At 38.3% G+C, this 24485-nt stretch overlaps 2 protein-coding genes across 5 annotated transcripts; both read right to left on the reverse strand.

The window, feature by feature from the left end:
* Positions 1-219: 219 nt before the first annotated feature.
* Positions 220-11450, reverse strand: LOC112050691 (uncharacterized). 2 transcript variants are annotated; one of them, XM_052890425.1, is made up of 7 exons: positions 11330-11450; positions 10793-10857; positions 8840-9025; positions 2970-3540; positions 2016-2161; positions 630-773; positions 220-348 (listed from the first exon to the last, which is right to left on the reverse strand). In XM_052890425.1, the coding sequence occupies exons 1-7, from the start codon at positions 11407-11409 to the stop codon at positions 257-259; spliced, it is 1284 nt and encodes a 427-aa protein (XP_052746385.1). In that variant the 5' UTR covers positions 11410-11450; the 3' UTR covers positions 220-256. The 2 variants fall into 2 exon arrangements, with proteins under 2 accessions (XP_052746385.1, XP_052746386.1); XM_052890426.1 differs by lacking the exon at positions 8840-9025.
* LOC128198023 (protein artemis-like) lies at positions 10793-24212 on the reverse strand. 3 transcript variants are annotated; one of them, XM_052890432.1, is made up of 5 exons: positions 23955-24212; positions 22603-22741; positions 14647-14689; positions 12574-12632; positions 10793-12148 (listed from the first exon to the last, which is right to left on the reverse strand). In XM_052890432.1, the coding sequence occupies exons 1-5, from the start codon at positions 24093-24095 to the stop codon at positions 11856-11858; spliced, it is 675 nt and encodes a 224-aa protein (XP_052746392.1). In that variant the 5' UTR covers positions 24096-24212; the 3' UTR covers positions 10793-11855. The 3 variants fall into 3 exon arrangements, with proteins under 3 accessions (XP_052746392.1, XP_052746393.1, XP_052746391.1); XM_052890433.1 differs by lacking the exons at positions 22603-22741; positions 23955-24212 and adding an exon at positions 15339-17194; XM_052890431.1 differs by lacking the exons at positions 10793-12148; positions 12574-12632; positions 14647-14689 and adding exons at positions 15336-17607; positions 19129-19576 and having other exon boundaries at positions 23955-24203.
* Positions 24213-24485: the final 273 nt, after the last annotated feature.

Here is a 24485-nt window from a genome sequence, read left to right on the forward strand (position 1 = left end):
TCTCAGAATGGTTTTCCTTCACCATTTGAGATTTTTTTTAAATGCACACTGAAGTTGAAGGTGCATGCCCCAGACCGGATTCGAACCTACGCCCTCCGAAAAGCAGAGGAGGTATCCACTAGGCTATCACCTCTTTAGATAATCCACGATAAATGTTTGTTCCAATTGATTGCAAGAGACGAAGAAAGTTTGCTATCGATAGGTTGAAAATAAAATTGCTTTCAGGTTTTGAAACCTTTGTATTACAAAAGAATCTTCAATTTCTGCAGTCTTCATCGTAGTCCTCGCAAGGAGTGGTTGCTTCTGTTCTCTTTGGATATATCGTTATTCTTGGTGATTTCGTGGAGCCTGCAATAAAAAATAAATAAGTTAATTAAACAAATAAAAAAAGCCCGACTGCATAAAGTATAAAAAAACTGAAAAGAAAAAAAAACAAGCTCAGTCCAGAAGTGTACAAAGAATTAGAACAGTCGCCTAAAAGTAAAAAAAAACAGTAAGCCTGTGTTAATCTAGAATAAAATCCATTTCCGGTGTTAAAAAGTAACAAACATCCAAACATCCATACAAACTTTCGCGTTTATAATACTAGTAGGATTTACCTACAAGCTGAATTCCTGATGGTGACTTACCGTCAAAAGTGGCACTATTCACGCAGGGCGGTCGGAAAATCCTCGATTGACGCAACAGAGCAGTACTATTGCTGAAGTCCAGGTGCCATTTGTGGAACATTTGGCGAAGACCTTTCTTCAGACTGCCAAAAGTATGTCTTTTCTCTTAAACAAATAAATTAAAAATTAAAAACCCCCCGATTCATTTCAAATTTTGTGATGGCGGTCATTTTGGATTTAAAATCTTTTGTATGTAATCGTGGAAATTATAGTGTATCTGTAAAGTTGTGAAACCATTTAAATTGATACCCATGTGGAAAAAAATTAGGTAATTCGCCATTTTGTGGTGTGGCAATCTTAAAGGAGATGGTTCATTTCAGGTCCTCTCTTGTACCCCGTATCATTATATTTAAATAATACAAGGATTTTATTAAATCTAAATAAGTAAATAAATCTAACTAAATAAAAAGAAATAAATAAAATTAAAACCTAAGTTTTTGAGTTATACCAAGATGGCGCCAGCAACTACGACATGACAATTGACAGCAAACTTCAAATCGACTAGTGCATTGAAAACGTCATCAATCCGCCATTATTACCCATAATAGTGTTGCATTTCTTGGGAGAGAATGAATATTATTTAAAAGAATTAAAGTAAATTCATAGATTTGTATAAATAAGTTAAAAAATACGTTTTCCTTCATTTTCGCCAGGGTACAATGACTGATCCGCCTTTAAAAATTTTCATAGTGTTTGCTACTGGTCAAGCTCATTTGATACCCATATTGAGGAAGTTGTAAAAAAATATGTAGTTAATTTTCTGACAGTCATCTTGAAATTCAGAAATTGAAATAAGAACTAATTCACATTTTAAACAAAAAAGTGAACAAAATCAAAATCGATTCGGAAGTTACGATGCCACAGACACGACAGACTTATAATTGTTAAATGAGGGGCAATGACGTAGCTAATCAGGGTCCAGGCGGTGCAGTGCCCTGGGCCCTCAAGCTCAGGGGCCCGGCGAACCTTACCAGAAAATCGCGATTGAACTGAACTTAGAAATTATCGAAAACGAAAAAGAGTAGCCAAGTGGCACGTCGATTCTCTTTCTTCTACAATCACAAACGCTTGGAAAATTGGAAAAATGTATGTGAATGACATTTGCTATCGACAGGTCACGTGATCAAGAACTGTCATTCCCATACATTTTTCTAGTTTTCGAAGCGTTTGCGATCGTAGAAAGAGAATCGACGTAGCTACAGGGGCTGATAACTTAGCATTTTTATGTATTTGTATAAATATTTAATATTTTTACTTGATAAAACCTAACCAAGTATTGGAGGTCCCCATTTTTTTATTTGCACCAGCTTGGTTACTTACGCCACTAGTAGGGGGTCAATTAATCACCTTTTATGATAACATTGAACAGCATTTTCATAGAGCTGACGTCCCATCTGAAGAAGCGAAGATTCAAATTGCTGATCTGATAGAGTATGGAGTAGATGTCTTCTCTGCTGTACGATGATGTGTCCACCTTCAGAAGGGAAATGAGTCTGGAAAACACAGAAGATTTACCCCTAAATCTCCGGTCTTAGGGACAGTGTCGTAGCTAGGTAACCAAGGGTCTTGGTGCAATTAAAAAATGGGGCCCCACTACTATCTTAACTTCGATCCTACGCCCACCGGTATTGGAGGCAGAGGTCATATCCACTGGGCTATCACGGATCTATAATAATAATCACTGAAATTTAGCATAAGAATAAGAAAAAATCTCGAAATTATAAAATTGTAATTAAATCTTTATTAACAGGGTCTAAAATTCGGGTAAAGCTCGGCAAAAACTGCGCATTTCGATTGAAGATAATCTTCAATCGAAATGCGCAGTTTTTGCCATTTATTGACATATCACACTTGTCCGGCTTTTTTTCCCAATTGTGGTAACCGCAGACTAATTACATAAGGACTGGTCATTATCAACCCATATTCGGTTCGTTTGTCTTATGATTGGAACTCAGATACATAGACAAGTTTGGATAGGCTAGACCGTAGACGCTATTGCATCTATCGAAAAGTAATGTCCTTATAGATTTAAAATGAAAATTTTGTTTGTTAGATATCAGTATTGAAAATATAGTATTTTTGCGTACTATATATTTTTTCAACAGTAAATAGTACGCAGACCCGAAATATAGTACAATACAATAATATAGTACAATACATTATAGTACGGTTGGCTGATATATTGTTGATCTTAAACTTTGACAGGAGGCTAACGTCTATCGAGACATATCCTTATGTAATTAGTCTAAGTCGGTAACATGCTTATGTATATTACTACCCTCTACACTTAAAAAAACTTACCTCAAAACTGTTGGATCCTTTTGATTCATTACTTTAGGACTGCTTATATTAAGTTTGGCTCCAGTTAAAAATGGCGTAATAATATCTTGACAGTGCACCCATTCGGAATCAACAATATCATAATTAAACGCTCGTCTATAAAATATTTCCAAAGGTTTCTTAATAATCCCCTTTATTCTTATTTTTGAACGCAAACGACTGTGTGACAGGTTTTTTTTTAATCCGCCATCTTGGAAATTGTCTATGGCATAACCATCTTTGCTTGGAATCTTGATTGTAGGGAGTGCACTTTTGAAGTTTCCGCCTTTTTTGCTAGCAAACTTTGTAGTTAGCACTCTTTTGTAGTTTTTAGTATTTTTTCCGATATATTTATCTATAGGTGTTATTGGTAAATCATTTGTATTATAATCCCATTCGTATGAAGAATCGTGTTTATCAAACGGATGAATTGAGTCAGAGATTCTTTTCGAATGGATCTTTTCTTGCAATTTCTGTCTCAATACTTGTATTCTTTCTTTTTGATTCGAGGCCAAGGTCCTTTTAAAACTCGATTCGAATAGACATTGAACAACTTTGAAATAGAAACAATTCATATTTATTAGTTCAGCCTCAATAGCTTAGTGGTAAAGTGGTCGGTAAATCTCCGAGAGGTGGTGGTTCGATCCCCGCTGGACTATTCGTCTATAGCTTGGCAACTTCTTTCATAACACTCCCTATGGTCCGCGCGGGCCGGTGGGCGTGTAGCAATGAATGAAAAAACCCACGACTGATGCACCTCACTTCCCCGCACGCACGATTTCACACCCGCGCAGTCTTTCCCCCGTCGCCCGCATATCATGGGAGTGTCATCAAAGAACTTGCTAAACTATAATAGGCTAGTTGACACTTTTATTATTTGGTGTTAAATTGTTCATTAACGTTCTACTAGATTGAAAAAAAAATATCCTATTTTTCTGAGACGTGATTACATGAAATTTTCAGTTTTTAAATATTTTTTTGACAAAACGCCTTTTGACCATGATGGTATATATTTCAACTGTTTTATGACGTCACAAAATGGTTCAGAGTTTGTTAAAATTAGAAAGATAAAAGGACATGGCCGAAAAATGACATTGCGTTTACACGTACTTAGCAAGTGTATTTATATAATAAAAATAGAAAGATGAATTAACACATAATTCTTAACCTCTCTGAACTTCTCAGTTTTTATTTAAAAATAAAAAGATTGCAATATGAATTCGTCCACATCCAATGCTTCTGTCCAAAGAATACTCGCGCTAATTTTAAGAACTACTGGTCCGATTTGAAAAATTCTTTCAGTGTTAGATAGCCCATTTATCGAGGAAGGTTATGGCATATATATAATCCCCGTATTCTTACGGGAACGGGAACCAGGCGGATGAAACCGCGCGGCGTCAGCTAGTAATCAAAATAAAATCCATACCATGCCTAAAGGACTTAGGTGTAGTATCGTGTAAATAACTACATACACATCAATTTTTTTATATGTTTATACGTCTGGTTATATAGAGAGCAACCAATTCATGTTATTAATGAAGCACTATAAAACCTTTTAAAAAAATAATCTGATTTAAACAAGCTCATAGGTATTTTAGCACTGTACTGCTAAACATGTAACAATTATTTGTAGGTAGGCTTTATCTATACTAATATTATAAAGAGGTAAAGTTTGTAAGTTTGTAAGTTTGTCACATTTTTTAAATGGGGTAATCTTCGGAACTACTGGTCTGATTTTAAAAATTCTTTCACCAGTAGAATGCTACATTATCGGGGAGTGCTATAGGCTATATTTTATATGGTATCATATATATCTATACTAATATTATAAAGAGGTAAAGTTTGTAAGTTTGTAAGTTTGTCACATTTTTTAAATGGGGTAATCTTCGGAACTACTGGTCTGATTTTAAAAATTCTTTCACCAGTAGAATGCTACATTATCGGGGAGTGCTATAGGCTATATTTTATATTGGTATCATATATATTAGCCGAGTTATCACAGTTTTTGTCATACAGGTCGGACTGAACTCCTCTTAAACAGACTTAATCGCATGCGCTGCCTTAACTATTGTGTAAAATTGAAATTAATGTATGGAGTTTTTATGTACCTTTAAAAGTTCTACAAAAAAGTCCGCGGCACCATATATCTATCTTCTATATATTAGCAGATATAGTACCTTTTGTGTTTTAAAAATTATTAATTTTATATACTTAGGTTTACGTCATTATTTATACAACTAAACTTTAATCCTTATTAAAATAAATTATTTAATAATCACAAGGATATTATGGAGATAAGATTTGCCCGTTACAGTATGTTAATTACTTAAATAGTTTCGGAGATAATACAAAATTTCTAAAAGACGCAGAAATTCCGCTATATGACGCCCGGCGCTTTCATTTACGTAGTTCCCGTTCCCGTGTGAATGTGCTAAGGGTAGGAGTAAGATAGAGAAGTTACAGGGTAGGGTAGGGTACGGGTAGGGAAGCGTAGGAGTAGTGTAGGGGTAGGGTAGATTTAGGGCCGGGTTTAGGGTAGTGGTAAGGTAGGGGTAGAGGTAGGGTAGTGGTAGGGTAGAGGTATGGGTAGGATAGGGAAGTGGTAGGGTAGGGGTAGGATAGGCGTGAGATAGGGGTACGGGTGTGATAGGGGTAGGAAAGGGATAGGGTGTAGGTAAGGTAGGGGTAGGGTAGGGGTAGGTTTGGGGTAGGGTAGGGGTAGGATGGGGGTAGGGTAGATGTAGGGGTTGGGTAGGGTTGGGGTAGTGGTAGGGTAGGGGTAGGGGAAGGGTAGGGTAGGGGTAGTAGTAAAGTTGACATCGAAATTTACGCGGACGAAGTCGCGGGCGTCCGCTAGTAGATAATAATAAACGAAGATGTACCTACCTTTTTTTTGCCACATAGAGATCTACAGGTAGGTAACGTACTACACCGCTAAATCGCTTGGGGATACGTCTCGTCGTCTCAATAATTAGCCACTACTAATACACCTATCTACCACCAGATCAGAACTTCAGGCCTATTTTGTATATACATTTTAGTGGTTTTAGTGGGTCACATTTTCAGCGGTGGATATTTTTCTCGGTGTACGATTCTGAATAATTCGATAAAAATGTGGCCTACCATTACTTAATCCATGTCAGGTTACCATAATAATTCTCAACATCTGTATGATATTGTGAAGCGTCATAAGTGCTTTACTATCAGAATAATTATTTATTTATACTATAAATAAATATAAATATATTCTTACTTATAAATCTTGCAATACCTACAGCTCGTCATTATTTGGAAGACGAGTCTACGACGGTCAGCGGTCAGCGAGCCAGCGCGGTTCACCATTTTGCAATGCAACATAGTACATAGGAGCGGACGTTTCGCGCGAAATAAACATGACATGTTTAAGTCTAGTCTGTTGTAATGACAACTTCTGCGAGTTTAATATTTATAGTAATTTAATATACCAATTTTTAGCATTATAAAATACCAAATATCATTTGTGTAAATTGAAATTAGTAACTCATACAAAAATCGGCCATGTCCTTTAGTATGAACTTGTACATATGTTTTCTGTGATATGGATATGTATAATTTCGTCGTATAATGGAAAAAAAAATTTGAAAAAAAAATTTTTTTTGGGTTCCTTCCTTACATGCAAAGTGAGGATGAATGTTTCATCGTCTATCCCATGGTGTTGGGTATGGTTATCGGTATTTTGTGCATTACATAGGGAATTAAAGTGCTAACTTAATCTACGGAACCTTACTCTGCGCGTGGCCCGACACGCACTTGGCCGGTTTTACATTTTATTGTTCCTCTATCGTCTATGGTGCCCCTCGAGATGGGATGCCTTTAGCAATAATTGCTTAAAAAGATTTTACTCGTAAGCTAATCTAGGATTGCTAAGAAGTCGTTAAAAAGCAAAAATCTTACCAAATAACATAAATAACACAACTTTCATAATGAAACACAAGCATTTACTCTTTCAATGTAATACTAGCATTATACGATTCGATAATCACTTATTAAAATGAACCAACCGTAAATATAAACAAAAGAAAATTAAAATTGGAAGCGTAGACAGAAATGTGAATAGACAACTTATTGGCCAGCCGTTATAAGATAAAAGATACTCATTAACAACCCATAATCGGCTCAATGCTGAGCTCGAGTCTCCTCTCAGAATGAGAGGGGTTAGGCCAATAGTCCACCACGCTGACAAAATCGCAGACTTCACACACGCAGAGAATTTTCTTAATTCTCTGCGTTCATACATAAGTTATTCTCATTTTTGGGAGAATTCTACTGCAGGACATAGGCCTTTTAAAGGGACTTCCAAACATCACGATCCTGAGCCGCCTGCATCCAGCGAATACCTGCGACTCGATTGATGTCGTCAGTCCACCTGGTTGGGATCGCCATTCCAGCACTTTGGGACCCCGTTCATCGGCTCTTCGATCTATGTGCCCCGCCCATCGCCACTTCAGCTTCGAAACTCATTGAGCTATGTCGGTGACTTTGGTTCTTCTGCGGATCTCCTCATTTCTGAGTCAATACGGATTCTATAACGGCGTCTATTACATATTTTGTCTACGGAATATCGAGCCAACTTGTCTCTTTTGATTTCTAAAGGATTTTCAGATAGCATGGGTAACAGTCGTCGGTTTGATGTTCATAATAAGTACTATTATCGTAAATCGCGGTAAATTTTCGCGGCAAAAGAGTGAATCGGACTGTCAGCCGCACCATCCTACATGAAACGAACGATTAAGGAATTTGATGGATCGTTTTTATAATACGTCCATTTACTTTTCTGTCTACGATTAGAAAAAAATATGTAAAAGAAGTAGATCAGTTTTTATTTTGACATATTTTCAATTGCAGATTTGCACACTTTCATGTCGACTTCTATAAATTCTGTAAAAAAAAAGAATTACTTAATTTAAAAAAAACACAGGGGAATCATCATTATCAACCCATATTCGGCTCACTGCTGAGCTCGAGTGTCCTCTCAGAATGAGAGGGGTTAGGCCAATAGTCCACCACGGCCCAATGCGGATTGGCAGACTTCACACACGTAGAGAATTAAGAAAATTCTCTGGTATGCAGGTTTCCTTACGATGTTTACTTTCACAGTTTGAGACACGTGATATTTAATTTCGTAAAATGCACACAACTGAAAAGTTGGAGGTGTATGCCCCGGACCAGATTCGAACCCACACCCTCCGGAATTGGAGACAGATGTCATATCCACTGGGCTAAAACTTAAAACTTACTTATGGGGATGTTTTCTTTTTTTTTATTGTTTTCAAGTTAGCCGTTGACTACAATCTCACCTGATGGTAAGTGATGATGCAGTCTAAGATGGAAGCGGGCTAACTTGTTAGGAGGAGGATGAAAATCCACACCCCTTTCGGTTTCTACACGGCATCGTACCGGAACGCTAAATCGCTTGGCGGTACTTCTTTGCTGGTAGGGTGGTAACTAGCCACGGCCGAAACCTCCCACCAGACTTGGACCAATTAAGAAAAATCTCAATCTGCCCAGCCGGGGATCGAACCCAGGACCTCCGTTTTGTAAATCCACCGCGCATACCACTGCGCCACGGAGGCCGTCAAAAATGTCAAGGAGATGCGTCACTTTTGTTTTTTTTAAGGGATTCACCGGCCTCCCAGCGCTGCTTGTAAAGACTCATTCTGTATCATTCTTTATTCTTTGCTTTATTTTATTTTTATTATTATTTTTTTTTAATTTATTTGGGACAGAAAACATACATTAGAGGTTAGTAAAGGCTTAAATTATCATGCAAAGGGGTTAATAAATATGTAAACATTTTCTATATAAAAACTCACCTTCATAATTCTCCCTTTCACAATTCGCTCTCTCCATGGCACATTTATTTATAAACATCACAACTTGATTGTCCAAAGAGCTGACGCCGCAAGTCGGGTCCAACTTGTCCGGACAGACCAACGGACACCCAACACGCAAAAACATTATATATTTTTCGCAGTATCTTGGGTTTACTACGTCATATTCTAAAAGGTAAATCGCACTAAATAATAAGTTAGTTGACACTTTTTTTTTAAATGATCTTAAATTGTTGATTATTGTTGTACTAGATTAAAAAAAGTTTGGATGAACACTCTTTCAGATCGACTGTCTAAATAGGGTATGTTTTCCCGCAGCATACACTATGTATAGGTACGTCTAAACACACGAAAATTTAAAGGTGCGCAGCCGAGGAGCAGCAGGCAGAGGCGCACGATGAAAGGTGCGCAGAAAAATCTCAACGCTGTCATTCGTTCATCGAATTTTACTGCTTGAGAATTTTCTTAATTCTTAACGTATGTTACGTCTGCCAATCCACATTGAGTTAGCGTGGTGTATTGGCCTAACCCCTCTCATTTTAAGTGGAGACTCGTGCTCAACAGTGATCCGAATATGGATTGTTAATGATGTGTATTTACGTACCAAACCTTTTCTACCTAATGAAAATAAAATTTGACCAAGATTGCGGATTACTAAACTAATTTTTCTTCTTCAAAATGTAACTCTTTGTTTATAACAAATTCCATTTTATTTTTTGTATTGTTTAATATATTATATACTAGCGGACGCCCGCGACTTCGTCCGCGTGATAGTCGTTGTAAACTTTCAACTACCCCTATCCTACCCTACCCTAACCTACCTCTACCCTACCCCTACCCTACCCTATCCCAACCCTACCCATACCCTAAACCCTACCCTACCCCTACCCTACCCTACCCCTGCCCTACCCTTACCCTACACTACCCTTACCCTACCCCTACCCCTACCCTACTCATTAAGGCTGCACTTCTTTATTTATTCCTCCTACCGCGAGTCGCGTCGAGCGCGGCAACCGTTACACAAAAATAATCTCTATAGCATGAATTAGTATTCACGCGCGATGGCTTAGCGTATTTCATGTATAACTTTGGTGTTTCTCTACCGATTTTTATGATTCTTTTTTTATTGAATATATAATAATGTTAACTTTCTTATTAGGGATGAGTGATGAGTGTTATAAACATAAGAGTAGACAAATATAATCAGAAAGCTCCGAACTGCTAAGCTATCGGGAGTTACACGTGTTATTGTCAGTCAACCATAAAAGATAGACATATATATGCTGTTGTGTTTTTATAGATAATTTTAAGGAGAACATTTCCGTCATACATGATTTCTATGTAGCTTTAACCATTAAGGCTGTACACGCGAAGGAAGCTTAAAAAATTGAGTAACTTCTCCCGTTTTCTCAACATTTCTCTTCACTGCTCTGCTCCCATTGATCGTAGCGTAATGAAAAGTATACTATAACCTGCCCAGGAGTATGTTGAATAATTGTACCAAGTTTCGTTAAAATCCATCCAGTAGTTTTTGTTTCTATAAAGAACATACAGACAGACAGAAAGACAAAAATTTTACTGATTGCATTTTTGGCATCAGTATCGATCACTAATCACCCCCTGATAGTTATTTTGGAAATATATTTCATGTACAGAATTGACATCTGTACAGATTTATTATAAGTATAGATAACACTCAAATAGTAGTTGTAAAATGTTTCTTTTTCTTGTTACTGTAAAATGTATTTCTTAGCATGCCGTGTCTACTTTGACTTGATTGTGCAGAGCCTTGTGTTTGTGTTTTTTTTAGATTGTAATTGTGTAAATGCTTTAACAGTCACTGGACCAAATAAATAATATACCGTCGAAACAAAAATGAATCACAAAAATCGAACAATACTGCAAAAAGATATGCCTCCATACAAAGCAACTTACTCAAAGTTCCTAGGTAGGTTGAACACAAGTTGTTCAATATAACATGACAACTACTTTGGAACCATCTGAAAAAAAAAACAAATTGTCATTTTTATCGCTATGGAACATGTGTGTTTGTGTATACTAAATAGATACCTACAATACTACAATGTACATTGGTAGTGGGGGCAATGGAGCAGTCTGTCACCGGCGCTTGACTGGGGTGGTCGTGTGCGGTCTGCTTGCCATACCAGAGTAGGAATAAGCCAGTGATTTGCTTATCATAAAGTAAGGACGATGATACCAGCCGGACTATTCACTAACTTTGATCTATAATAATTGTTTTTGAAGTACGAAAAACATATATACCTAACTCAAACTTAGTGAATAGGCACAGTTATCAATAAATAAATAGAAAATACGAAATCACTTTACTTTAGCATCACTAACAATAGCTAGTTGGTAATTTTCGTAAGTATACCTATGTCCACTGACATACGCCAAAGTTAGTGAGTTGACCTATCGAACCTTATGTCACCCACGCTTCGTTCACTGTACCTGAACCTCATGGTGTTGTTGTTGAGTCCGCAGGCGGGGCGGTGGTAGTCGTTGCAGTGGTACGGCTCGCAGTAGTCCATCCACGCGGGGTGGTGCGTGCGGTGCTTGTTCACCCACGCTTCGTTCACTGTACCTGAACCTCATGGTGTTGTTGTTGAGTCCGCAGGCGGGGCGGTGGTAGTCGTTGCAGTGGTACGGCTCGCAGTAGTCCATCCACGCGGGGTGGTGCGGCGTGCGGTGCTTGTTCACCCACGCTTCGTTCACTGTACCTGAACCTCATGGTGTTGTTGTTGAGTCCGCAGGCGGGGCGGTGGTAGTCGTTGCAGTGGTACGGCTCGCAGTAGTCCATCCACGCGGGGTGGTGCGTGCGGTGCTTGTTCACCCACGCTTCGTTCACTGTACCTGAACCTCATGGTGTTGTTGTTGAGTCCGCAGGCGGGGCGGTGGTAGTCGTTGCAGTGGTACGGCTCGCAGTAGTCCATCCACGCGGGGTGGTGCGTGCGGTGCTTGTTCACCCACGCTTCGTTCACTGTACCTGAACCTCATGGTGTTGTTGTTGAGTCCGCAGGCGGGGCGGTGGTAGTCGTTGCAGTGGTACGGCTCGCAGTAGTCCATCCACGCGGGGTGGTGCGTGCGGTGCTTGTTCACCCACGCTTCGTTCACTGTACCTGAACCTCATGGTGTTGTTGTTGAGTCCGCAGGCGGGGCGGTGGTAGTCGTTGCAGTGGTACGGCTCGCAGTAGTCCATCCACGCGGGGTGGTGCGGCGTGCGGTGCTTGTTCACCCACGCTTCGCTCATTATCGGCTTCCATATCTCACCTGAAGCATTCAGAACAAGAAATGATGATGTGTTAAGTCATTAGAGGACTTAAATTGTCTACCACGGCTGGCCCCATGCGGATTGGCAGACTTCACACACGCAGAGAATTAAGAAAATTCTCTGGTTTCATCACGATGTTTTTCTTTCACCGTTTGAGATACGAGATTTGCACATAATTGAAAGTTGGAGATGCCCCAGACTGTATTCGAACCCACGCCCTTATCTGAAGAATGAATAACTAACTAGTGTATTTGCCATAGTGATTCGTTAACGTTTACAGATTACATTATTGATTTTATGTTAATTATATTAGGTGTCTAAATGCATCTACCAATGTTAGTGAATAGGCCAGCTGAATTGAGTTAAAATTCCCCACTATTTGGGGAATTCCGCAAAAATTGGCAACACTGCTTGTAACACGTACCATGTTTCTTCTCTTCATGGCGTTTCTCTTTCTTTATCCTATCCTTCATCTCTCCAGGTCTGAAAAACATATTTATTTATTAAAACTTCAACCGCGTAAGGTTAGGGTGTTATAGTACACGCGGGAACTCTTTAGTTTCATCATCAATAACAACCCCTAATCTGCTCATTGTTGAGCACGAGTATCCTCTCAGAATGAGCGGGATTAGGCTAATAGTCTAGTAGAGAATTAGGAATTATTCTCAAGGACGAGTATGCATGTCATCACCGTTCTTTTTTATTCTTTACAGGATAGGAGGAGGATGAAAATCCACACCCTTTACGGTTTCTACACGGCATCGTACCGGAACGCTAAATAGTTTGTAGGGTGGTAACTAGCCACGGCCGAAGCCTCCTACCAGCCAGACCTAGACCAATTAAAAAAATCTCAATCGGCCCAGTCGGTATAAAACTAAAAAACACGTTTTTAGAACGAACTAAAAATTACAAATATTGGATTTAAGTCACATGACTTTGTTTTTTGTATTCCTGACAATAAATAAATTTCGTATTCCTGAAAGCAAACCCTTTCATTTAATATCCATATTATGGGGGTAGATTTCAAACAGCCAGTTCACCATCTTGGGGAGGCCGCCATATTGGATTTGTAATGACGTTCCTTCTCTAGTCAAGTACTGTCAGAACTCAGAGCGTGTGCAAAATTTCATCCTAATCGAACTGGATTCCCTGGACTGTAAAGTCCGCAAACTGCTGACGTCATACCGGATGCATCACCCCCGTTCATCTGTAATGAGATTGTACATCCCACGCAAGTGTGGAGGACGTGGCTTCTTAAACGCCAAGAACCTCCATAATCGTGAGGTGTGCAATCTCAGAGATCATTTTCTCAAGATGAATGTGAGTATGTTTCAGGATGTCGTTGCAGTGGATAAGGGACTTACCCCGCTATCCCTAGGCAAAGAGAACTGGCGCAAGCCTATAGTAATTAGTAACTCAGATCGTGTGGCAATATGGAAGAGCAAGGAGTTGCATGGACGATTCTACAAGGCCCTTACTGGGCCGGATGTAGATCAAATAACATCTGTATCTTGGTTGCAATTCGGTGACCTCTTTGGGGAAACCGAGGGTTTTGTCTGTGCAATTATGGACGAAGTTATAAAGACGAGAAACTACCGGAAACACATTATGAAAGATGGCACTCTAGACATCTGTCGAGCGTGTCATCGTCCTGGGGAGTCCCTCAGGCATATTGTGTCCGGGTGTTCTCACCTTGCTAACGGCGAATACTTGCACAGACATAATCAAGTAGCCAAGATAATCCACCAACAGCTTGCTCTTCAATATGACCTTATCGATTTTGAGATGCCTTACTATAGGTACGACCCAGCGTCAGTTCTTGAAAATAGCAGTGCATTGCTCTACTGGGACCGAACGATTATCACTGACAGGTATATTGTAGCCAATAGACCTGATATAGTGCTAGTCGATCGGTCAGTGCGTCGTGCAATAATTGTTGATATTACAGTTCCACATGACGTTAATCTGGTTAAAGCCGAAAAGGAAAAAGTATCAAAATACTTGGACCTTGCTCACGAGATTACCGCCATGTGGAATGTTGAGTCAACTATTATTGTTCCGATAGTTGTTTCAGTCAATGGTCTTATAGCGAAAAGCTTCGACCAACACCTTAAGAAGCTTTCGCTTAACTGTTGGATCAAGAGTCGGATACAAAAGGCAGTGATTCTTGAGACGGCGCGTATTGTGAGGAGGTTCCTCACTCTGGAGCCCTGACCACCGGTTGCTTGGGCACTCAAATGTCCCGCAGCGGGAGGGTGAATTTTTTTTATAAATTTTTAATAATGTTTTGTATTTTATACTTATATTGTTAAAAATTTAAAAAAAAAGAAGTAATAAATAAATGAGAGAACATTAAACCGAAGACCGGGAAGTGGGTCATATAAAATTTTCTTACATACATAGTTACAAGGGAAGCTAATATAATTGAAGCGTGTAAAAATAAATTTAAGTAATTGGTTTTGCAAAATTACGTATTATTAATTCCTAAGCTAATTACCTAGTACGATTAAAACGATGTTCACTTTTCTTCTTTTTTGCATCTGAAAAAGAGGATATGCTGCCGTTAGAGAAAGCTCTTTATTTGTATCTTGTTATTATTTCCTATCAAAATAAATTTATTTATTTATTTATTTAAGCCTTTTACAATCTAAATTACATAATATTTATTACATGCTAAGTATATAGTTAAATTTCATCCCACTGCTAGGCAAAGGCCTCCCCCTTCTTCCATTGTGTCCTTTCCATTGCTGATCGGGTCCAGTATGTACGTTCAAAGGCAATCAGATCGTCTTTCCATCTACTAATCGGTCTTCCTCTTTTTCTTTTTGCATCCCTTGGGCACCACGATGTTTTTACACTAATCCAATTGTCATTTGGTCTTCTTGTTATGTCCTGCCCTGTTCCATTTCAACTGTTTTGTTATTTTTCCTACGTCTTTCACTTTACTTTTTAATCGAATATGGGTAGGTATTTGGCACCCTTTGAATCAATTTTATGTTTACCAAAATAAATTATCTACTTCAAATTTTCAAGACTGCTTCAATACCTTTTCTAGTGTTTGTGTATACTAAATAATAAATAAAATAAAAAGCCTTTATTGCTGAGTTTTGTTCATAGTGTACATTTAAAAACGTGCCAAATTAGTTATTCATATACAAATCATTCAACGTTAAGAATAAATATACTCACTGGCAAAAATAATGGTGCACAATACCACCATTAGAACAAACTTATACGTTGTACACTGCATGTTCAATTAATATTCATTACTCGTAACCTTTGCTACAACGTTAAAATCCATTTAATTATAGGTACGTAACTACTAATTATGCTCACTTGAGTTAATTAGAGAAGTTAATGTTTTTTTTTTATAATTCGGTAATAAAATGCCTTGTTCTGCCTTATTAGGGTCCCGTAGTCCACAAGGAACCCTTATAGTTTCGCCATTTCCGTCTGTCTGTCCCAGTGGCGGAAAAGGACTGCCTACCCTAAGAACTCAATACAAACCTATGTTGGACCACAAAATACATAGTTGGACAAGGAATTTTCCAATCTTTACTTATAGTGCATACCCTAATTAAACACCTTATGCACGCCACTGGTCTGTCCGCGGTTTAGCGCAGAGACTGTTTTTACTAGAAAGCTGTTAAGTAGCAAGAGTATGTACATTCAAAATGTGAACAAAGTCGTAAAATAGAATCTTGAAAAATATTTTTTTTAGGGTACCTCCAACTCCATACATGTAAGGTAGGGAAGGATATTTTTTTTACTCGATTATATTTTGTTTATTAGACGCTTTTTTCGAGCAGTGTTGCTGCATTTACAATTTCAGGCGTTGAAAACAGACCTTCATTTAACTCCATATTATATTTGAACGCATTTTTAACGTCCGTTACGTTACCGGTTTACCCATAGATAATCATTATCATTATCAATCCATATTCGGCTCACTGCTGAGCACGAGTCTCCTCTCACAATGAGAGGGGTTAGGCCAATAGTCCACCACGCTGGCCCAATGCGGATTGGCAGACTTCACACACGCAGAGAATTAAGAAAACTCTCTGGTAAATTTTTGACGGCCTCCGTGGCGCAGTGGTATGCGCGGTGGATTTACAAAACGGAGGTCCTGGGTTCGATCCCCGGCTGGGCCGATTGAGATTTTCTTAATTGGTCCAGGTCTGGCTGGTGGCTGGCTGGAGGCTTTGGCCGTGGCTAGTTACCACCCTACCGATAAAGACGTACCGCCAAGCGATTTAGCGTTCCGGTACGATATCGTGAAGTAACCGAAAAGGGGTGTGGATTTTCATTCTCCTCCTAACAAGTTATCCCGCTTCCATCTTAGACTGCATCATCACTTACCATCAGGTGAGATTGTAGTCAAGGGCTAACTTGTAAAGAATAAAAAAAAAATGCAGGTTTCCTCGCGATATTTTCCTTCACCGTTTGAGACACGTGATATTTAATTTCCTAAAATGCACATAACTGAAAAGTTGGAGGTGCATGCCCCGAACCGGATTCGAACCAATAACCTTGGAATCGGAGGCAGAGGTCATATCCGCTGGGCTATCACGGCTCTTAATAGAGAATAGAAAGAAATTATTATACAAATTAAACGTTATTTAAATATAAAATTACATATATTTCAGTATAAATTGTGTATTACATTTGAATATTTACCACTATCACTTATCGAATAAAAAATTATAATAACTATCACATTTTTTTGTCGTTATTTGCAATATTTTTTAAATTTTTATTTTTTATTTTTTTATTCTTTACAAGTTAGCCCTTGACTACAATCTCACCTGATGGTAAGTGATGATGCAGTCTATGATGGAAGCGGGCTAACTTGTTTGGAGGAGGATGAAAATCCACACCTCTTTCGGTTTCTACACGGCATCGTACCGGAACGCTAAATCGCTTGGCGGTACGTCTTTGCCGGTAGGGTGGTAACTAGCCACGGCCGAAGCCTCCCACCAGCAAGCCCAACCAATATTACCAACACACCCATTCCCTTCGGGCATAAAATCGTCATTAAAACAATCAATCCATCATGGCTCTCAATAGATTCTCATCAACTTTTTCGTCTACCCTCCTCTTTTTGATATCCCGTTCGAATTTCAATTCACTCGTCTTCTTATCAGCTAATTCTACATATCTATTTGGGAATCCGACGATTTTTCGTGGTGACAAGTATTTAACGAAGTCATATATCTCTTTTCTACTGCAGTGTGTAGCGAAGCACACGTCCAAACGCGACGGCGTCACGAAGTTGACTGAGGAACTGTTTTCCGACAATTGGTACCATTTCATAGCCGACAGGTGGATGTATAAGAATTTTTTTCCCTCGTCGCCAATGCAAAGTTTGTGGGTAGTACGTTCATTTTTGTTTGTACATAAATGTATTCTTGTTTCGTTTAGATTATTCGTCACTCCGGGTACCAATTTTGGTATAGTGCTGAAATTAATATGATAATTATAGAAACAATAATATTATAAAACTGAAGAGTTTATTTGTTTGCTTGAACGCGCAAATCTCAGGCATTACTGGTCCGATGTGAAAAATTCTTTCAGTGTTAGATAGCCCATTTATAGAGGAAGGCTATAGGCTATATATTATTTTCGTATTCTTACGGGAACGGGAACCACGCGGATGAAACCGCGCGACGTCTTCTAGTACAAAATAAACTTCACGGCGTTGACGAAACACATTGACTTTGATTCAACTTATCACTTTTTATTACTTTCAAATATCGTCATCATACTTCAACCAATTTACACAAAATCCTAACAAATTTTACGTGAATCACTCGTTTGGTTGGTGAATCACTCGTTCAACCGCATCAAAATCAGTTCAGTAATCAGCACCCTCGAGCCATGTCGCAAAACCCGTTATTAGCGGACGACTACAAGCTATAAACTGCTTGTGTTGGCTTAGAAATTTGATTTTTTTACAGCTAATAGACAGTAAATTGATTGATAAGACTTTCAGCTTGAGACATCCACGTGTTCCTGAGAAAAAAGGTCTTGACAGACAGAGAGACAGACAACGAAGTAACCTTTTTTTTCATTTGAGGTTAGGAACCTTAATAACATGAAATTGAAAATTTTAAAAACTCCCGAAGTTCATGAATTTATTAATTACACTCTCGATCAAGTCATCAATATTCTCTTTCAGTGCGCTTTCATTTGAGACCCCACTCGAGTATATTTGCAGACATTCGGTTGTTCTTCCCCATGTCTCCTTGACAACCATATACAAACTATTTTCATAATTTGTATTTCAAAATTTAGCACTAACAACAATTATTAGGTAAATTATTTTTATATTCTTATTAATATATAATTATTTTTATCATCTTATTTCTTTAGTTTTTGAGAACAGTTTTTAAAATATTTAAAAACGCCAATAAGACGCCATTTTACTTGAATAATATTGAAAGTTACAGATGCGACGCTTCGTGTCGTACTGACTCGAGAATGTATTCGTTTTAGAATTTTGTATTTGGAGCGGCTACAACACCGTCGTGTTCCGTATGCTCCATCTGTATATTATTGACTAGCGGACGCCCGCAACTTCGTCCGCGTGGAATTTAGTTTTTTCACAAATCCCTCGGGAAACAAGGATTATTCCGAGATAAAAAGTAGCCTATGTGTTAATCCAGGCTATAATATATCTCAATACCAAATTTCAACTAATTCGGTTCAGTAGTCGAGGCGTGAAAGAGTAACAAACATTCATATCATTAAAATCATTAGTTTTCGCAAATCTCGGGAAACCATGGATTTTTTCGGGATAAAAAGTAGCCTATGTGTTAATCCAGAGTAAAATCCATTTCCATTCCAAATTTTAGCCAAATCGCTTCAGTAGTAGCGGCGTTAAAGAGTAACAAACATGCGAACATCCATACAAACTTTCGCGTTTATAATATTAGTAGGATTTATCTGTGGTCGGGGATTAAAAACTACCAATACTTACCTATATAATCTCCAAATACCCTCATCAACATACACCTTTACACCCAATTGCTTGTATATATCATTGAATACAAACTCATAACCATACTTAGCACTCGTATGTATTGCAATTGCATTCAATTCACCCCGATTCAACCACTTCTTAACATTGAATACCAATTCATCAATGCATTCAGAGCGTTTCGGAAAGTACTCATAATCAACGTCAATGAATGTTGTATCTATGAACAGAGCATTCAATTTAATAGGTGCACCATTTTCATGCAATGCAGTATACTTGGGGAGGTCACTGGTATTGGTTCTAAAGTCCCCTGTGTATAGTATTTTTTTGGAATCCAGTGTAAATAGAAACATGGTGGACCCTGCACAATGGCCTGCATGGATGAGGGTCACTGTTAACAAAGTTTCTGCATAGTTTTCTGTTGACGGCAAAGTTATTACTGATGAGCCTGCAAACAATCAGGATGTTTTTTTTTATTCTTTACAAGTTAGCCCTTAATTACAATCTCACCTGATGGTAAGTGATGATGCAATCTAAGATGGAAGTGGGTTAACATATTAGGAAGAGGATGAAAATCCACTCTTTTCGGTTTCTACATGACATTGTACTGGAACGCTAAATCTCTTGGCGGTATATCTTTGTCGGTAGGGTGGTTACCACGGCCGAAGCCTCCCACCAGCCAGACCTGGACTAATTAAGAAAACCTCATTCATCCCAGCCGGGGATCAAACCCAGGACCTCCGTCTTGTAAATCTACCTCACATACCACTGTGCCACGGAAACCATCAAAAAATTTTGCCATTATGTTGATTAAATTAGTACATTAAACCTTTATATAGCACAAAAATACAGAATCTACTGGATCAATTTGAAAAATTCGTTCACTAATCACAGCATACATACATCATCAGCGAGCAACATAAGCTATATTTTACCCCTGAATTGGCTTGTGAGATGTCTGTTATAGTCTATACTAATATTATAAAGAGGTAAAGTTTGTAAGTTTGTCACATTTTTTAAATGGGGTAATCTTCGGAACTACTGGTCCGATTTTAAAAATTCTTTCACCAGTAGAATGATACATTATCGGGGAGTGCTATAGGCTATATTTTATATTTTTATCATATATATTAGCCGAGTTATCACAGTTTTTGTCATACAGGTCGGACTGAAAATCCTCTTAAACAGACTTATTCGCATGCGCTGCCTTAACTATTGTGTAAAATTGAAATTAATGTATGAAGACTTTATGTATCTTTAAAAGTTCTACAAAAAAGTCCGCGACATTATATATCTATCTTCTATATATTAGCAGATATAGTACCTTTTGTGTTTTAAAAATTATTAATTTTATATACTTAGGTTTACGTCATTATTTATACAACTAAACTTTAATCCTTACTAAAATAAATTATTTAATAATCACAAGGATATTATGGAGATAAGATTTGCCCTTTACAGTATGTTAATTACTTAAATAGTTTCGGAGATAATACATAATTTCTAAAAGACGCAGAAATCCTGCTATATGACGCCCGGCGCTTTCATTTACGTAGTTCCCGTGTGAATATGGGGATCAAACATAGCCTATGACACTCGCAAATAACGTAGCTTTCTATTGGTAAAACAATTTTCCAGTAGATCCAGAGATTACCTCCTACAACCACACGAACTTTACCTCTTTATATTATTAGCATAGAAGTCTTTATTTCTCTTGGTCATACCACCACTCTCGAAGGACTGGTGGTTTGCTAAGGGTAGGAGTAAGATAGAGAAGTTAAAGGGTAGGGTAGGGTACGGGTAGGGAAGCGTAGGGGTAGTGTAGGGGTAGGGTAGGTTTAGGGCCGGGTTTAGGGTAGTGGCAGGGTAGGGGTAGAGGTAGGGTAGTGGTAGGGTAGATGTACGGGTAGGATAGGGAAGTGGTAGGGTAGGGGTAGGATAAGCGTGAGATAGGGGTACAGGTAGGATAGGGGTAGGAAAGGGATAGGGTACGGGGAGGGTAGGCGTAGGATGGGGGTAGGGTGTAGGTAAGGTAGGGGTAGGGTAGGAGTAGGTTTAGGGTAGGGTGGGGGTAGGGGTAGGGTAGGGTAGGGTAGATATAGGGCTTGGGTAGGGTTGGGGTAGTGGTTGGTAGGGGTAGGATAGGGTAGGGGTAGTAGTAAAGTTGACATCGAAATTTACGCGGACGAAGTCGCGGGCTTCCGCTAGTTATAAATAATATGCTTATAATACATGTCCAGTTTCACCTGCATAGTTCCCGTAACCAAGGGAATGCAAAGATAAAATATAGCCTGTGTCACTCGGAAATAATGTGGCTTTTTATTGATAAAAGATTTAAAAAATTGGTACAAAAGAGTAGATCCAGAGATTATACAGTACCTCACAAATTTTACTTAATACTTGTTTATAGAGGTAATTGGCAATGGGCAGGCCACATAGTTCGAAGAGCCGGTGGACGTCGGGGTTCCAAGGTGCTGGAATGGCGACCTTGCACCATGCAGTGTTGGTAGACCCCCCACTAGGTGGACAGAAGACATCAAGCGGGTTGCAGGGAGCTGCCGGATGCTGGCGGCTTGAGACCGTTTTGTTTGAAGTCCATGCAAGAGGATGTCCAGCAGTGGACGTCCATCGGCTGATAATGATGATGATGATGATACTTGTATTGACTTCATTAAACTCAACCTTTTAGTAGTCTTATTATAGTGTTAGTGAGTATATATTTTTTTTTTGTGTTCAGTTACATCTATCAATGATCAGTCGCTTGACTATAAACTGAATTTTTCATAGCAGATAATGTCACTCCATTAAGCGACTCTTCGTGTTTTGGTCCTTTTTTGGGTATTACTGTCCACCACATAATTCATCCACAGTGGATCGCTTTAGCCTTTTGGTCTTACCAGGCGTGATAAGCAATTTGGCAAGACTATTGTATTGTATGTGTGTTCTTGTAGTCTGCTTTTGTGTTTTATGGCATTCTTTGTTATTTCTTCCTTGACAGTCGGCATTTCAAGATACTCATGCAGGTCTGCTGTTTTGGTGAACCAGGGGGCGTTTAGTATTGTGCGGAATACTAGGTCCTGGTATCTCTGTAGTATTTCAATATTGGAGTGACATTGGTGTATATAACTGATAAAAAAGCTCAGTATTAAACTGTATTATACGACTGTGTGCTTAGTTTTAAATAAGTTTGTAAAATGGTGGTAAATACAAAGAACAACAAACAACAAGGCTGAGTTTGTTGTTTTTTGGTAAATACAAAAAACAACAAACTCAGCCTTGGCTGAGTTTGTTGTTTGCTTTTCTCGGACCAAGGCGCGTTTGGAACCCTCGTAACTTTAATTTTAAGTTTTCGTATATTATTACCACCATTAGGTTAAATTATATTTTTGACATATACCTGACCTTCAAAAGCTTAATTGAAATAAAAATTTCGAATTTTTTTTTTATTTTACAAATATAATCAAAATATGTCACCTGTTTTCAAAGCTCTTACATATTTCATCAGGTTTGGATGTTTTTTTTCATAATTAATAATGACAGAGGTCAGTTCACTTGTGTATATGCAAGCTTTGGTCTTCTCCAATGTTTCCAATAGAGATATGTCTTGCAATCCCTGTAATTTTTAATTATTTCCTATATTGATATATTTTGAAGTAAAGTGTTTTTCAGATAGCATGGTGCGGGCGGGGTTCTTTTTGCTCTTGAAAGTTGGCCTCGTTTGATGATAATATTATGTACTATGGATGTCATAAGGCAACTGTCACTTTTTTTTTTAAAAAAAAAGAATATTTGCCATATTTTTAAATATGATCCATATACCCTTTCCCTTCCAACTAGTCGGGAAAGACTGTGCTAGGAGTGGGTACGACAATAGTCCAACGGGGCGGGGATCGAACCACCACCCCTCAGTGATGAGTCCGACCACTCTTACTGTTGAGCTATTGAACTGTACTCATTCTTCTTCTTTCTTCTTTCTTCTGGGCCGTTTCCGCACTTAGCCAAGTGTTTGGCCGTTGTGCGTGGAACTGTACTCATGCTTTATGCATTAGTAGTTACACTTTAGTAGTAGTAGTTGTAGTCTAGCGACTACATAATCAACACTGCTTATAAAACAACAAAGCCCAAATTGTACCACAAGGTGATAAGCATTTTAGTATGATGCTGCATATGGGAACGGTATGGGTAGAGTCTATATCATCTTCGCCAGCGAAGACAAGTTCCCCAATATCTGACGTCACCTGGACATAGGTCTTTTAAACCCCCACCTCGGGCCCCCCGACTAAAGCGATTTCGCTGAAATATGGAATGGAAATAGATTTTACTCTGGATTAACAAATGGCCTACTTTTAATCTCAGAAAAGTCCATAGTTCCCGCGGAATTCGTTAAAAACTGAATTCCACACGGACAGTCGCGGGCGTCCGCTAGTTTATACTAATATTATAAAGAGGAAAACTTTGTTTGTATGTTTGTTTGTTTGATTGTAATGAATAGGCTCAAAAACTACTGGACCGATTTTAAAAATTCTTTCACCATTCGAAAGCTACATTATCCACAAGTAACATAGGCTAAATTTTAATTTGGAAAAAAATAGGGTTCCGTAAAATATTTGGGTTTTTCGGACACAAGGTGTAAAAAATCAACCAGAAAAGTAGGGTAGGGGTAGGTAGGAGTAGGGTAAGGGTAAGGGTAGGGGTAGGCTAGGGGTAGGGTAGGGGTAGGGTAGGGGTAGGGTAGGGGTAGGATAGGGGTGGTTGAAAGTTTACATCGAGTTGCACGCGGACGAAGTCGCGGGCGTCGGCTATTTGATAAATAAAAGGATAAAAACCTGAACATGGTCTTGATGGTAGTGGCTCAAAAAGTAAGCTCGAGCCATTTTTTTGCCGGCATTTTCAAAATTATCAACATAAACTCCTGGTATCTCCTCAATTGGACCGGCAAACGAACTGTGACATGTACGTTTGTACATTCTTGTATTTCATTATATTTTCTACTTCATTTAAAGGTAGTTAAAAAACAAAATACAAAACAAAAAAATTATGTAAATAAATATCACAGACAATCACAGATGTGAGATGTCAATAGATTTCAAATCAAAATCTAATGACATTGACAGTTGGCAAAACACACACGAGCTAGGGCTGTTGATGAAATATCGATGTATTGAAATATCGATATTATTATTTTAAAAATATCAATATTTTTATGGACGATATATTGATAGTTCAATATTGAAATATAATATTTTTATATTGAAATATAATATAGATAATATTTTTTTCATTTTTATATTCTTTTTAAAAATATTGATAAACTGAGAATCAGATATTTAAAAAAATATCAACAGCCCTAACACAAG

This window comes from Bicyclus anynana, chromosome 27, assembly GCF_947172395.1.
Source record: "Bicyclus anynana chromosome 27, ilBicAnyn1.1, whole genome shotgun sequence".
Classification (NCBI taxonomy): Eukaryota; Metazoa; Arthropoda; class Insecta; order Lepidoptera; family Nymphalidae; genus Bicyclus; species Bicyclus anynana.

Excerpts from the sequence above, each read along its gene's own strand:
- LOC128198023 (XM_052890431.1), bottom strand. The coding sequence starts at position 24,095 with ATGTACAAACGTACATGTCACAGTTCGTTTGCCGGTCCAATTGAGGAG. Across the intron at positions 22,742-23,954 it reads ACCATCAAGACCATGTTCAG|GGATTGCAAGACATATCTCT; the intron begins GTTTTTATCCTT and ends TAAAAATTACAG. Across the intron at positions 19,577-22,602 it reads TGTAAGAGCTTTGAAAACAG|GCTCATCAGTAATAACTTTG; the intron begins GTGACATATTTT and ends GATTGTTTGCAG.
- LOC112050691 (XM_052890425.1), bottom strand. The coding sequence starts at position 11,409 with ATGGACTACTGCGAGCCGTACCACTGCAACGACTACCACCGCCCCGCC. Across the intron at positions 9,026-10,792 it reads AACCTACCTAGGAACTTTGA|AATATGACGTAGTAAACCCA; the intron begins GTAAGTTGCTTT and ends TTTACCTTTTAG. Across the intron at positions 2,162-2,969 it reads AAGGATCCAACAGTTTTGAG|ACTCATTTCCCTTCTGAAGG; the intron begins GTAAGTTTTTTT and ends TGTGTTTTCCAG.